Source organism: Pecten maximus, chromosome 7 (genome assembly GCF_902652985.1).
Source record: "Pecten maximus chromosome 7, xPecMax1.1, whole genome shotgun sequence".
In the NCBI taxonomy this organism is placed as follows: domain Eukaryota; kingdom Metazoa; phylum Mollusca; class Bivalvia; order Pectinida; family Pectinidae; genus Pecten; species Pecten maximus.
This window is the reverse complement of record NC_047021.1, coordinates 39,420,497-39,437,188: the sequence shown is the minus strand read 5'-3', so window position 1 is coordinate 39,437,188 and position 16,692 is coordinate 39,420,497. Positions and strand designations below refer to the sequence as shown.

The window sequence follows — 16,692 nt, the reverse complement described above, 5'->3', positions numbered from 1 at the left end:
TGTCTGTCTGTTGTCACAAGGTGTCTGAATTGTCTGTCTGTTGTTACAAGGTGTCTGTATTGTCTGTCTGTTGTCACAAGAGATCTGTATTGTCTGTCTGTTGTCACAAGGTGTCTGTATTGTCTGTCTGTTGTCACAAGGTGTCTGTATTGTCTGTCTGTTGTCACAAGGGACCTGTATTGTCTGTCTGTTGTCACAAGGTGTCTGAATTGTCTGTCTGTTGTTACAAGGTGTCTGTATTGTCTGTCTGTTGTCACAAGAGATCTGTATTGTCTGTCTGTTGTCACAAGGTGTCTGTATTGTCTGTCTGTTGTCAGAAGGGACCTGTATTGTCTGTCTGTTGTCACAAGGGACCTGTATTGTCTGTCTGTTGTCACAAGGAGCCTGGTTTGTCTGTCTGTTGTCACAAGGGTCTGTATTGTCTGTCTGTTGTCACAAGGTGTCTGTATTGTCTGTCTGTTGTCACAAGGGACCTGTATTGTCTGTTTGTTGTCACAAGGTGTCTGTATTGTCTGTCTGTTGTCACAAGGTGTCTGTATTGTCTGTCTGTTGTCACAAGGTGTCTGTATTGTCTGTCTGTTGTCACAAGGGACCTGTATTGTCCGTCTGTTGTCACAAGGTGTCTGAACTGTCTGTCTGTTGTCAGAAGGGACCTGTATTGTCTATCGCTAGTTAGAAGGAATTAATATTTTCCTCGTCTTGAGTGCCCTGCCTTTTTTAGTGGGTATTGAAAGGGGAGGAGTCCTGGACACCAAAAGAAGAAAAAAGCATGAAAAGCAGCAGACGAGAACAAAAAGAACTTTATACAATACTACACATATCTATGTGCCTCCCAAACAGATTTCTCAGGTATAAACACAGCTTCTTCTGTGTCCATATCAACGTCTGAGTTACTGCATACAGCTGGGATCAGTTATACAAATTACATTTATATTCTCCCACCAAAAAATACACTTTTTTTGTCTCAGATTCATTGTTTAACTGATCTAGGACATCTGCACCTTTGAAACCTAATTCACTTCTTTAAACATCTGCCAGTGATTACACTTATAACTCCCCCTCGAAAGACCAACTCATTCCATCTCTGAGTGCCTTACCATGAAACACCAGAGGCACTGCCTATAGCATTAGCACCTTGTAATGAACACCTTAATTAATTGTTAATAAGATGGGTACATTTTGTTTCATAGAATACATGAATTTTATACATATTACACAGTCAAACATGGAGTTGAAGTCCACAAGATAAACTAAAATAGCTATCCTATGGTTTGACTTAACTGGATTGCACGGTTAAAAATCAAACAAATGACCTTGTGTTTGTCGATAGTAACATTGGACAACACAATCATGTTTTGAAATATTCTTCAAGGTTTCAATCACCTGATTGGACATGACAAGGTATCAGTGGTTCACCTGAACAACTAATAATTTTTGGAAAATATTGATACTTTATATATTTAATAACAATTGCAAAACACGTTATATCAACTTATAGTAATCAAGCTTGTTGGCCCAAACGGTTAATTGCTTGTGGGGTCTTCCGGATTACCCTGGGATAAACCCATGTGCTTTAGCAGGTGACCCTATACCTTTTTATCCAATTGGGGAATGGAATCCAGGCTTTCTAGGGTGAAAGGCCCCAACGAACCAGGTACTAACCCCACCCCCCCCCCCCCCCCCCCCCCGCAAACAACTTTTAAAATGTTAATCAGATCAGATTGATGGAGTTAATTAATTGGCTACGACATTTGACCTTCTATGAAATGACTTGGGGGGGAAAAAATAGAAATTTAAACCTCTTAACACTACTGACTACTAAGATTAATAAATTCTAGTACAAATGAGATTAAAAGTAGAGGTTTGGATCGATAGTGCTGACGTACGTATCAGATAACACAATTATAGATACCTTCACAGGAAGTATCAAAAGGAAACAGCTATATAAAAAGTAGAGCTGATTAATGTTGCTCGTGATTTTGTTCTGCTGTCCCCATTCTAATATCCTATATTTCACATATATTGCATGATGATGTGAGCTCAAATCTGCAGGAGATAAAGTACTAAATTGCGATTATGAAAATGAACCCAATAAAGATAACATTTTCATTTAATTGATCCCTATATTTCTTCTACTCAGATTCATTTTTCACTATTTTCAACGATGAATAAACTTTTAAAAATTGATAATTTCAAAATATTTTTAACAGGTTTCATATTTTTTTTTTTAAATTTTCCGGAACAAATAAATATTATTACTTCAAACTTAAGATATAAAGCTGTGAAGTTTTGCACTGTAAGGAAAAAAAACAATTTTTACTGCATGAAACTGAAAATATCAAACAAAAACTTAAATAAAATACCATTACTTCTGACAACTTCTGACAGATTTCCCCTTAAAAGTGCATGAATGATACAGTGTGAGTGTTTTTACAATCACTATATGCTTTTCGCTAAGTAAGAAAAATATGTGGTTTTTTTGGCTGTTTTTTTCTTCTAACTATTTGGGTGAAAAAGAATGGAAAAAAACCTTTCCATTACTAATAGGTTGCTGTTTTCTAAATCCTCTTCCTAACAAGAAAAATAGTCTCTGTACAAACTGACACCACATAAAACCAGGTTAGCCATTCCATCACCTCTCAAGCATTAAGTCTCTCAAAGCTGTGGTTTCTTGTTAAATGTCTTCATTACAGTTTTTACTGGGCTAAGAATCTCAAACATACATCAGCTTAATGGACTTAAACATTCTTTTCAAAGTGAATATTGTCAAATATTCCTGAACAACTTTGAAATGAATTTTTAAAGCATGTTCTATCTAAGCTTACAGTTTTGTAACTAACACATGAGTTTTCCTCATTTTTGTTTTGCTTTTTTGTTTAGTTTTTCTCTTTTTCTAGCTTTATTTTATGGTCAGCATAAAGCTGTATGTACTTTTCTAGTTTTGGTCCAGATGGAAACCTAGTACAGACATGGTGTCTGTTAGCCTGATGTTTCTTTAAACCATCCTACAAAGCATTGCTGTCCCTCACAAACAATGTGATTACATACATCAGGTATTGAGTTCATGACAGTACATACTAATTATACCTAAAGAGAAAGTAGCTGTATCTAATTACCCTTTATCTTCATATATACCCCCCTTGAATTGAAAATAGAATATTTTGCCAATGTCTTGGGTGGTAAATTAGATGTGGATAATCTGATAATAATTGTTTACAAATACTGCATCCAGCACTTTAACACTTTCAAAATATTTCCTTGTCCTCGTATCAAAACAATATGGCCTTTGTAAAATCATAAGATGAACATAAGATTTTATTCTTGTGTAAGTAGAAGGAAATATAAAAAAGAATTTTACATTGATCTAGCTGGAACAAATATGTTTTATTAACAGAAGCCAACTATTGTTGTTATTTCCTATAAAAAAATAACCTGTCTAGATCAAAGTTATATTCTAAACTTGTAGTTTAGAGAACAGCACATGTGGTCTGAACTGTGCCTGTTGGTGCAGTAAGGAGGATTTTACAGGATAAGATGTAGTCTGCTGCATTAAATGGTTGTCAGTCAGCCAGACATTTTCTAAAATCTAATTCATCCCATATGTATCCTTTATTTCTGGTCACACCTGTGTTCTATAGCTTTCTAATCACACCTGTGGTCTACTTTTACCTGTTGCACCTGTAGTCTGCCTTTCTTATTCCGCCTATAGTCTCTGTGTCTACTCTCATCATTCTAGTCTCACCAGTAGTCTCTCTTTCGAGCGGCACCTGTAGTCTGTGTTTCTTACCCTATCTGTGGTCTCTCTTTGTCTCATCTGTTGTCTACCGTTCTAGCCCTATCTGAAGTCTCACTTTCTACCCCCACATACATAAGTATAATCTCTCTTTCTAGCCCCACATATAATCTCTCTTTCTAGCCCCACATATAATCTCTCTTTCTAGCCCCACATATAACCTCTCTTTCTAGCCCCACATATAATCTCTCTTTCTAGCCCTACATATAACCTCTCTTTCTAGCCCCACATATAATCTCTCTTTCTAGCCCCACATATAATCTCTCTTTCTAGCCCTACATATAACCTCTCTTTCTAGCCCCACATATAATCTCTCTTTCTAGCTTCACTTCTAGCTTCTATTTCTAGTCCCATCTAGTCTCTCCTTCTAGTCACACTTGTGGTCGCTCTTTCTAGCCCCACCTGTGGTTGTCTCCCTTTCTAATGCTACCAGTAGCCTGACTGTCTAGTGTCACCTCTGGTGTCTCTTTCTAGTCTCACTTATGGTCACTCTTTTTAGCCCCACCTGTAGTTGTCTCCCTTTCTAATGCCACCAGTAGTCTGTCTAGTCTCTTCTGTTGTTTTCATTGCTAGTCCCATTTGTAGTCTATATTTCTAGTCACAACTATAGTCTACCTTTCTAATTACACATGTAGTCTACATTTATTATCCTACCTGTAGTCTCTTTTTCTAGACACTAAAATATCTTTCTAGTCTCACCTGGAGTTTACCTTTCTCGTCTAGTCACACCTGTTGTCTTAATTTTTAGTAACAAATATTATCTACCTTTCTCTCGAGTTTAGGTTTCTAGTCTAGTTACACATAAAGTCTACCTTACAAGCCCAACCTGTGATCTCTCTAGTCCAAACTGTGGTATTCCTTTCTAGTCTCACTTGTGGTCTCTCTTTCTAGTCCCACCAGTGATGTCTCTTTCTAGTCCCACCTGCAGTCTACCTGCCTAGTCCCACCTGAAGACTACCTTTCTAGCCCTACCTGAAGTCTACCTTTCTAGTTTCACCTGTAGACTCTCTTTTTAGCCTCATCTGTGGTCTCTCATCTAACCCCACTTTTGGTCTACTTTTCTAGTCCAACCTGTAGTCTATCTTTCTAGTCCAACCTGTAGTCTATCTTTCTAGCCCCACCTGTAGTCTACCTTTTTGTCCCATTTGTAGTCTGTTTTTGTAGTCACATCTGTGGTCTCTCTTTCTAGTCCACCTACAGAGTATCTCTTTCTAGTCATGCCTGCAGTCTATCTTTCTAGCCCCATCTGTAGTCTACCTTTTTGTCCCACTTGTAGTGTGTTTTTGTAGTCACATCTGTGGTCTCTCTTTCTAGTCCACCTACAGAGTATCTCTTTCTAGTCATGCCTGCAGTCTATCTTTCTAGCCCCACCTGTAGTCTACCTTTTTGTCCCACTTGTGGTCTGTTTTTTGAAGTCACATCTATGGTCTCTCTTTCTAGTCCACCTACAGAGTCTGTCTTTCTAGTCCACCTACAGAGTCTGTCTTTCTAGTCCACCTACAGAGTCTGTCTTTCTAGTCATGCCTGTAATCCACATTTCTAGTCACACATTTGGTCTACCATTCCAAGTCATACCTGTGGTCTGCTGCCCTGACTACAACTGTAGTTGCTCTTTTTAGTCACATCTGAGCCTGCCTTCATCTCCAGTTGGCATATTTGATTAAGATTACTAATATATTGCTAATTTATCGCAAAAATAATTAAATTTAAATACATGTACATCACTTTTGATATTGACCAAAAGTCTTGCAAATGGGGAGATTTTTTTTTTTAATACAAGATTTTTTATACAGAGAAGCAGGCAGTAGTTCTTTATGACAGTGAAATCTGGTACTAAACTGCTGGTATTGATCAGGAAGTCTTCCCTGGTAACAATTATTAAAGAACAGAGTTACATATTTTTGAATTATGATGAAGTATATACACAGTTACTGGTGGTCTGGCCCAGTGCCCTATATAACATACTTCCTCATTACATGGTGTTTATCACTTGACCTATATAGGAGATTTAAAACAGCCCATGATACATGTAACATATGATTCAATAGATACACAGCAATCATTGAGTTATACAAATGTATATTGGCTCAGTGATGCTACTTTAGTGAGTCTATACAAGAACAGAGGCATCTCTCTTACAGGCAATGAAACTGTGAGTCAATAGGCCTATACAACAAAGGATATACATGTACATTGTACATGTATAATTTAAAGAGTTAATGAAAATGAGTCAATAGTCCTATACAATAATGAAAATATCTCTCTTTGAGTCAATAAAACTGAGTCAAATGGCCTATACAACAATGAATATGTATGTATCAACTATAGATATCTCTCTTTGTGTCAAAGTAACTTTAAGTCAGAGAGTCTATACAACAATAGAGATATCTCTCTTTGTGTCAACATAACTTTGAGTCAGAAAGTCCATACAACAATGGAGATATATCTCTTTGTGTTAATGTAACTTTGAGTCAGAGAGTCTATACAGCAATGGGGATATCTATCTTTGTGTCAATGTAACTTTGAGTCAGGGAGTCTATATAAAAATGCAGATATCCCTATTTATGTCAATGTAACTAGTCAATATTGAACTAAAATATCACTGATCCTTTTTAGTTCCTTGGCACAAGTTAATCCAATTCAAATAAAACCTATTTCAGTTTTTTCTCTTTATCTGCCATGAACTGCCACCAATGTTTCCCTCAAACAGCAGTTATTAGAATACCGAAACCCAAAAGTGAAAGGCTAAGTTCAAAGGACAAGCTGCAATTGACTGTAATTTCCTCTCGGTAATGCAGCGAGGATTTGGATCAAGTTAGCACCACATAACACATACATAAAAACTCACCACACTTGGCATCTGTAATAAATTAAAACAGAGACTGCAGACTCTCACTTAAACTTCTGTAATTCACTTTAATCTTATCTGTAAATGCAAAAAGCCTGTTTTTGACATTCCGTGAGAGATCTACCTTACCGTATGGTTGTTTGTTTGAGGCTACAGGGTGGAAGAAGCATTTTTTAACCTTAACTATTACAGAAACATTCCATTTTCAATCAGCTTTAAACGAGCTTTACATGTCACAGTTAATTTAAGTTCAGCAAAAAATGTTGTTTTTCAGTAAAACAAAACTTGCACATTATTTATGTATTTTCCAACCCTTACCTTAGTTTGTTTTATATACATTTCAGGTAAATAGCTTCTCAGTTGTCTAGAGTTGAGAAGAAAGGTCATCTAAGCTATAAGACAAAAAGGATACTGGAGGATGATTCTCTAAGAAATAAGGAAGAACGTACTGAAGAACAGATCTAGATTGTCTCTTTAGATAGGCCACAGACCAACATCCTATAAGAAAAACTTCCTTTTAGACTTTTTCTACAGGTTGCTCGAAAGTTCTGACATCACATGAACCAGATGGACACCATTGGCTCATTTTTATTTCACATCACAAAGAAAGCGAACGAAAATAACCTAAAAAAAGCATCAACAAAATATCAAAGTCCTAAAAGACGCTAACCTCAGGTGAGGCACTAGGAGACTCTAGGCTAAACCAGCTCACTAAATACTCCGAAATGGCACCCAAAGACAATATCTATGACAATGAAAGGAGTATGATCTGAAAACCAGAAGCAGTACTCCTTTGGGTAGCTTCTTTTCAACCAAAGTTAAATGTAGTTTTATTATCAACACCGAAAGCCTAAGCTAAAACCTCTGTTGACAGAATGAATAGCCTGGTCACCACCAGCAACTTACCAAGTGTATCCTGTATGAAACTCCAGGGTCAACACAAGCAACACTCATTCAAATTTTGGGGTAAGCTTATTGTAGGACAATGAAACTGCACACTTAATAATCTGTAATAGACTTAGGTGGGCTTATTACTGGACATGGGCTTATTGCTCGATAAATATGGTACTACAGCATTGATCAGTCACTAAGTTTAGGGGTGGTCTTGTTGTAGGACAATGAAACAGAATGTTTACTTAAGAAATAATTAACGATGATTCGTGTATTATTGCAGGATATACAACGAGGACGAGGATATTTTGCAATTAAGTTAATAACGAAGGCCGCAGGCCTGAGTTATTAATCAAAATTGCAAAATATCCGAGTCCGAGTTGTATATCCTGCAACAATACACGAGTCAAAGTTGATTATTTCTATTCTACCATGTACTGTTTAGTTCTGAGATCGACCTCTTTCTAATAGAAAAACAGCAAAGAAACCCTGGGAAAACCTTGTAATTTATTTCTTGAGTATTGCATTATTTGTTGATGAAATATACAGGCAATACAGTACTATGATCAAGAGCATCTATCATATGGCATTGATTTTGAAAATTAAAAAAAAAAGGATAAAAAAAAAAGAAAAAAAGTGGGGGCCTCCGTAGGATTTGAACACGCGTCGTGATAAAAATATATTGAAAGACTAACCCATTAGCCCACTCGGCTATAGTAACCTTTTATGAAACGGGTGAATATTAGAAATTTAAAATTGTAACAGTCGTGACTCACGAGTGTGTATTATTGGCACGAGCGTGGGTTATTGGAAAATAATACATGGTTTTTAACCAATCAAAACTGGCGTTACATAGCAAACATGGTAGAATGATATGTAACAGACTTGGGTGGGCTTACTTTTGAACATGGGCTCATTGCTGGATAAATATGGTACTACAGCATTGATCAGTCAATAAGTTGAGGGGTGGTCTTATTGTAGGACAATGAAACAGAATGTTTACTGATATGTAACAGACATGGGTGGGCTTATGACCAGGCATGAGCTTATTTCTGGATAAATTGGTAAGAAATTCAATCAACCATTAACAAGAGAACCCATTATGAAATGAATGTGATTTGTTCTGTGTTGCTTCTCTTTTCTTTCTTCTTACAAATGGATTATTGTATGTGGTATATTGTATGTGGTATTAAAGCCTACTAAGTTCGAAATTGTCCTTTCATAGTGAGGTTATCATTTGACTATAAAGAATAGTTATGTGTAATAATAAGTGACCCATGGGCCTTAACGATCGCCTGGGTTTTGATATATTTTGGCAGATTTCATTCCAGTGACTTGAATTTGATGTCAATGTCCCACCATGCTTAAGGCCCAATATTAGGTCACTGGGCCTCTTGCTTAGAGAGAAGATTTTATTTAAGATTTTTCTTTCACTTAAAAAAAATCTTGACCGGCCCAGTATAAGGTATCCAGGCCTTTTGGCTAGTGAGAGGAAGTTGTTTAAAGATTTTAGCCTATTTGACCCCCGTGACCTTGATTGAAGGTTAAGGTAATTCATTTGAACAGTCTTGATAGCACTTCACCCAAGCATGCTACATGCCTTATATCAGGTCTCTGGACCTTATTCTTAGTGAAAAAAGTCATTTAAAGATTTTAGCATATTTACCCTCTGTGACCTTGTATGAGAGTCAAAATCATTAATTTAAACAATGATGATAGCCTTTCATCCCAGCATGCTACAGACAAAATATCAGGGCTCTGGATTTCTAACTTAATGAAACGAGGCTGTTGAAAGATTTTAGAATATTTGACCCTTGTGACCTTATATGAATGTCAAGGTTATTCATTTGAACAATCTTGATAGCCCTTCACCCTAGCATGCTGTTATGCCCAATATCAGGTCTCTCGGTCTCTTGGTTATAATGTAAATTGTTTATGAATGGACAACGCAGGACTGACAACACACAACAGATGACAGACGAGGACAGACAAAAGGCAATTAGAATAGGTCACTTGAGACTTCGTCTCAGGTGACTTAAAAAGAGATTTCTATTTGCTATAATTCAAAATTAAATATGGAAATCTACAAATCAACTAAACCTAAACATAATATTGAATACTCCGAAGGATTCTGACAATCTTTCTACTTTATAACATACTGTATAGGTAGCAGATGATTAGACAATTATTATTTGTACGGCTAACTGTGGTCCTTAACTGGCATGCTCGGTTTTCAATATATCAGTCATAATTAGGTCAAATGTTTACTTCCTTTTGAGCAGTACTAGAGAGGATGTTGCAAAGATATTTCCTGTCACTTATGCGAGTAAAATATCATGTACAGGTACCCTGGCAGGCCTAGCCACAGTAGATACAAAACCAAGTTTTTTGCTTTGTGAGAGAGAGTCTTCCTTGTTTGGTGTATGAAATTACAAGAGGCCCAAAGAGCACGTATTTATCACAGATAAATTTCAACAATCTTTGTACACTACTCTTAGTAACTTAGTAACAGTAGTGTTGCAACCAATATTAGAACTCTCTGACTCGCTCACCTTGATCCTAAATATGCTTAAACTTATTGCAAACTTAGTATATGATGACAATGACCTTATCCATGCTATAACCCCAAGATAAGTAATCAGATCCATAGACTTAACTTCAATGCATGATTGTATTTTCTTCATGCCCAGCATTGGCGCATGTATCTATCGCTAAATAATGAGGATTTCAAATACATTTATTAAAGGTTGACCCTGGCCAGTACTCAAAATTGACTTTTATCTGAAGATAGTATATAAGTCAAGTTTTGCACCGCAGGTTTATATGAGAAAATGTTTCAATGTTAAAATTCTACAAGTAATGTTTCTTGAAAGTTTTTAATCCTATTTGACCTCCGACTTTGAAAAGAAAGTCAAGGTAATTGATATGAATAAAGTGTACAATACTCTATACCAGACAGACTGACATCATGACAAGCAGATTTGAATAAATTCATCAGAATATTTTCATTATTATCATCACTTCCTCCAAAATGAAGAGCATATCAATAATATATAAATTCAAACAAAAACAGGCGCTGCACCATACCATAAGCTTATAGACACAATAGAAGTGTATTTTCACAATATTTAATTGACAATATGATAAAACACATTAAGTCTCCAAAAAGAGATAATTGTACTAAAGATGAGAACGTCAACAATTGTTTCTGTACCAAGTATATATAACTGCATGAAGACCAGCTTTCAGGAGTTGCTACATATACTTGTCTTATCATTATTATTTTTTTTTTTTATCTATTTATCTAGATATTTGTTTGTACCATAAGGATGCTGAGGAGAAAGAAAACTATAAGTTATGTAGACTTAATTGATACTATTCCTAGGATAATGTTATCTTCAGTTTTATTTTCATATTTGTTAAGTTGATACTTTTCTGCAGCACGATAGCTAGGACTAATATGAAAAGTTAATTCTAACTCTTAAAAAGTCTATTAATGTTTTTTAATGAAAAAATTTAGAAGAAATATGATACATTTATCAACAGAAATAACATTAAAAGTCTTCTTTTTTTTCAGTAGAAAAAGTGAGAAGATTTATTTAATTCACATGAATTCAAATACATTATATGGTTGTTCTTAATTGATCAATTAGTGTCTGCAGATAACAATATAATATGTACTTACATTCAAAGACATCATCAGTGTCGAGTATAGTATAATCCGAAAGAGAGAATTCTTGGCCCATTCCGATTCTTGTCAGTCGAAAAAACACTAATAAGTAAGCCTATGCTTTCCACATGTCAAGTGTTCTAGTTAAGATTTCAATTTCCTTGTTGTGCTTAAGTAATCGTCCAATTTGTCAAAACTGTACCGCAGTGGGAAGGTAGATCGACATCTACAACACCTGTTAATTAAGCCTCTAAAAAAGTTTCCTTTGAAAGATAAAATTCCTTTTGTTATCTTTAAAATCATAATCCATTCACGAAAATCTGGATGAAAGAATAAGAAATTTTCCATTGTATATTGGCAGATATAACTACAAATTTGATAAGCATATATACTTCTTCATCCCATAATGAAATAATCCTGGCAAAAATGTGCCAATTTCTTATAAATATTTAGAGCAGCAGTTATTTTTCGGCCACATCATGTGACATCCTGCCTACTTTTTACACTACTATATAAACACAGGAAGCTGAGGGGATCTGGCTCACAAAACATGATGCAACTGGCAGGAGTCTCTGTGAGGGACTGTGATAGGCTTGGTCCTATAAGTAGTGAGAGTGGTAGCGTATGTTTGGTGAGCCCTCGACCCCTGGCCTACGGTATTAAGGTGGAGCATTACTCAGCGATAATGAATTAAGCCTGACGTACTGCTAGCTTCCTAACATCTCTCTCTTAGCACATCTGTAGCAATATAACTCAGATATATCCCAGTTAAACTGACAAATGGTCAACATTTGCCATTACCTCTAGAGGAAAAGTCTTGTCAGGTGTTTTGAACATATGTAGTATCAAATCAATTTTTTATGACTTACTAATGAATGTTCCACACCTGGTGAAAATAACCTGGCTATTTTTAAAGTTTGGTGAAGTTGTTCATATGTCATGTTTGGAAGTGCAAAACACATGTTTAAAAAACTACCAACGAGTGTTAGAACTGTTACATTTTTTTAACAATTAACAACATGTTCTACACTTCTGTCTGTACAGTTTAAACATCTTCATATGACCTTAAAGCTGTCGTGATGATGTAAATCCCCAGGACAACCAGGCTGATCATGAGTGATTAGAATTTTAGCAAAGTAGACACGTGTCAACTCAGAATGTTTGAGGGACACTTCACACTATTCAAGTAGTATGTTGAGTTTTTTTGCTTGTTGAAATAAGTACTTGTGTATCAGCCAGGATTTCCTCAGACAGGATGTTTACCTTTATAATTAGATTTCAATTAAAGGCTATGAATAATATGGTACATTCTTCCTTGTATTCATGTAAACATTATGAATTTTGTTATAAAGTTGAAACTGTAAGTTACTTTGATTTATAATAGGCCTCCTACATCATATTCAGTGAGGTAGTCATCAGCTACTACAAGTAGACCACCCTTCCCGCCAACCTCAAAATGACTCTAGGCCTAGCTGGTTGTTCAAAGATAGTTCAAACCCATCATACAAACTATTTCTAAAATGATGCACTCCACAGGAATGTTTAATACACATGTATGTACTTCTATTGTACAAGATTATATTTTTTTAATTGCTATCAAGTCTTCAATGAATTTTTTAAAGTGTTGACAATATCAAAACTTCAGTATAGATTTCTAGGATTTTATTTTTTCAGATTTATAATATAAGTTGATTTGGCTGCTAATGCAACCCTTGTATATGTATTTTGCAAATACAGAAAAATAGCATGCATACAAAATGTATCTGCAGCAGGAAATAATATTTAGCAGTCTGGAGTTTGTCAGATAAACATTAAAACACATATCACAATTATGTCCTTGCTGTGTTGACCTTGTTGTTGTGTTGACTTTTTGTTGTGTTGACCTTGTTGTTGAGTTGACCTTGTTTTTTTTTGACCTTTTTGTTGTGTTGACTTTGTTGTTGTGTTGACCTTGCTTTTGTTTTGACCTTTTTGTTGTGTCGACCTTGTTGTTGTGTTGACTTTGTTGTTGCGTTGACCTCGTTGTTAAGTTGACCTTGCTTTTGTTTTGACTTTTTGTTGTGTTGACCTTGTTGTTGCGTTGACCTCGTTGTTGAGTTGACCTTGTTTTTGTTTTGACCTCGTTGTTGAGTTGACCTTGTTTTTGTTTTGACCTTTTTGTTGTGTTGACCTTGTTTTTGTTTTGACCTTTTTGTTGTGTTGACCTTGCTGTTGTGTCTACCCTGTTGTTGTGTTGACCTTGTTATTGCAATAACCTCATTGACATTATCCTGTTGATCTTGTTGTTCAATTGACATTGTTGTATTGATATTGTTGTGATGACACTATTGCCTTATTGTTGTGTGACCTTTGTGCTTGTTGTGGTCTTGACTGTGTTCCCCTGATGCATTTGACATTGTTCTCCTCTTTGTCATCCTTTGTCATGACCTTGATCCATCATTGTGATATTGACCTTGTTTCCTTATAGCCATAACCTTGTCAAGTTGTGACTTTGACCTTGTGTCCTTGCTGTGGCATGGTGATACTCTCCAATGGAAAGTAACATGGTCATACCCTCCTAGAGATTGTAACATGGTCATACTCTCCCAGGGAGTGTAACATGGGCATACCCTCCCAGAGAGTGTAACATGGTCATACCGTCCCAGGGAGTGTAACATGGTCATACCCTCCCAGGGAGTGTTACAAGGTCATACCCTCCCAGGGAGTGTAACATGGTCATACTCTCCCAGGGTGTGTAACATGGTCATACCCTCCCAGGGTGTGTAACAAGGTCATACCATCCCAGGGAGTGTAACAAGGTCATACCCTCCCAGGGAGTGTAACATGGTCATACCGTCCCAGGGAGTGTAACATGGTCATACCGTCCCAGGAAGTGTAACAAGGTCATACCCTCCCAGGAAGTGTAACAAGGTCATACCCTCCCAGAGAGTGTAACATGGTCATACCCTCCTAGGGAGTGTAACAAGGTCATACCATCCCAGGGAGTGTAACATTGTCATACTCTCCCAGGGAGTGTAACATTGTCATACCGTCCCAGGGAGTGTAACAAGGTCATACCCTCCCAGGGAGTGTAACATGGTCATACCCTCCCAGGAAGTGTAACAAGGTCATACCCTCCCAGGAAGTGTAACAAGGTCATACCCTCCCAGGGAGTGTAACATGGTCATACCCTCCCAGAGAGTGTAACAAGATCATACCCTCCCAGGGAGTGTTACAAGGTCAGACCCTCCCAGAGAGTGTAACAAGGTTATACCTCCCAGAGACTGTAACAAGGTCATACCCTCCCAGGGAGTGTAACATGGTCATATCCTCCCAGGGAGTGTAACAAGGTCATACCCTCCCAGGGAGTGTAAAATGGTCATACCCTCCCAGAGAGTGTAACAAGGTCATACCCTCCCAGGGAGTGTAACAAGGTCATACCCTCTCAGGGAGTGTAACGTGGTCATACCCTCCCAGGGAGTGTAACATGGTAATACTCTCCCAGGGAGTGTTACAAGGTCATACCCTCCCAGGGAGTGTAACATGGCCATACCCTCCCAGGGAATGTTACAAGGTCATACCCTCCCAGGGAGTGTAACATTGTCATACTCTCCCAGGGAGTGTAACATGGTCATACCCTCCCAGGGGGTGTAACAAGGTCATACCCTCCCAGGGAGTGTTACATGGTCATACCCTCCCAGGGAGTGTAACATTGTCATACTCTCCCAGGGAGTGTAACATGGTCATACCCTCCCAGGGAGTGTAACATGGTCATACCCTCCCAGGGAGTGTTACATGGTCATACCCTCCCAGGGAGTGTAACAAGGTCATACCCTCCCAGGGAGTGTAACAAGGTCATACCATCCCAGGGAGTGTAACAAGGTCATACCCTCCCAGGGAGTGTAACAAGGTCATACCCTCCCAGGGAGTGTAACATGGTCATACCCTCCCAGGGAGTGTTACATGGTCATACCCTCCCAGGGAGTGTAACATTGTCATACCCTCCAAGGAAGTGTAACATGGTCAGACCTTCCCAGAGAGTGTAACAAGGTCATACCCTCCAAGGAAATCATATTCTTCCCTAATACAAACTGTCATACACTAGCATGAGAAAATGTATGTATACACTCCCATTGAGTGGAAGAGCATGCAAAAATGTTCAGCATCACCTTTGCCAGGGCCCAATGAACTGTGACCAAAGCTTTTGTAATGCACAACAGTGTCCTTCCTTGGCAAGATGCAAGTGACATTATAATAATGACATCGTATTCCACATTATTACAAACACGTGTGAATGGATGGGTAGAGCACTGGAGGAGGAGTTCGCTTAGACTACTGAAAACAAATATACTTTGATCTACTCCAGGGAGGTTGCGCACCCAAGGTGTTCCTCCCATTTAGATTCCCCTCTAGATACTCAACATAAACTGAACATATGTAAATGATAACATACAACCAAAATGTGTCAAAAATCTCGTAATTATGTGTAATTATTACCTACATACAAATGTACCAGCTGTATGCTGTATACCAACAAATTCTGACAGGGATGAACAAATACAGATTGATGATCAGTTAATCACAAAATGATTTTAATACAGGTCATCATTAAAGAATACATTATGAAGATCTGACAGTATAAGGGGCCATATGTTCTGTATTTTAATCAGTTTGTGCCTCAGCATACCTTAATGTATACACAAAATGATCTTGTTGCCCACCATCTGAATAAAATCAACTAAACCCTGCAGAAAAGATGTCTGCAGGTTACTTATATCATCAAGAATACAATTGAACAGAGAGTGGAATTTTAACATCAAAGACAATGACTTTTCACCTTGATTTAGGGTCATATACTTACCCAACAATATGGATTTGGCTATGCAATGTCTCCTGCAAAGAATACAATTCAATATAGTGACCTTGACATTTGACATATGACCTCGACCAAATACCAAATGCTGCTTTGTATACCCCATTTTTTTATAACGAAAACAGACAAACTTCAGAAATCAGAGCACAAAATCTCTGACAGAGACAATGAACATCCAATCAAGCTGAGAGTATTATATATCTATATACATGTACCAAATTAAGGTGAGCATGTCTATAAAATTTAATGAAAACCTCTTCGGTAGCGAGTTTTGTGATGATAATCCAGGTATAATTGTTGCATAACAAACTGCATGAGGTCCATATTGCTGTAAAATTGTTAATGATAATACTATCAACATTAATGCTGGGGGAAGTGAAAAGCTTAAATGTCAAAACTCAAAATGGTTGATACTGGTTATAAGTCTATAATTGCAATATCATAATCTAGTAATTTTTAGTCATTTTGATATCAAATTATGAACAACTGGTAAAATGATTGCTGGAATTTTCCTTCATTTTTTTAACATTTCTTTGTTTTAGCTTTCCTTTACCTGCATTCCCTCTTTTCCTTCAGTTGGTTGAAGTTTTATACAAGTCTTTTCGAGTACACCCTCTCCTGGCCCCAGCATCAGTCAC

The 16,692-nt window shown here is 37.1% G+C and overlaps 1 protein-coding gene across 1 annotated transcript in view; it reads right to left on the bottom strand.

Annotated features, from left to right (window-relative positions):
- LOC117330814 (FYVE, RhoGEF and PH domain-containing protein 2-like) overlaps nt 1–11,525 on the bottom strand; it is an 83,573-nt gene extending 72,048 nt beyond the window's left edge. Inside the window, exon 1 of the mRNA XM_033889315.1 lies at nt 11,218–11,525. Within this exon, the coding sequence (XP_033745206.1) occupies nt 11,218–11,278 (61 nt within the window). The 5' untranslated portion in view covers nt 11,279–11,525. The remainder of the gene's footprint in view (nt 1–11,217) is intronic.
- Nucleotides 11,526–16,692: the final 5,167 nt, after the last annotated feature.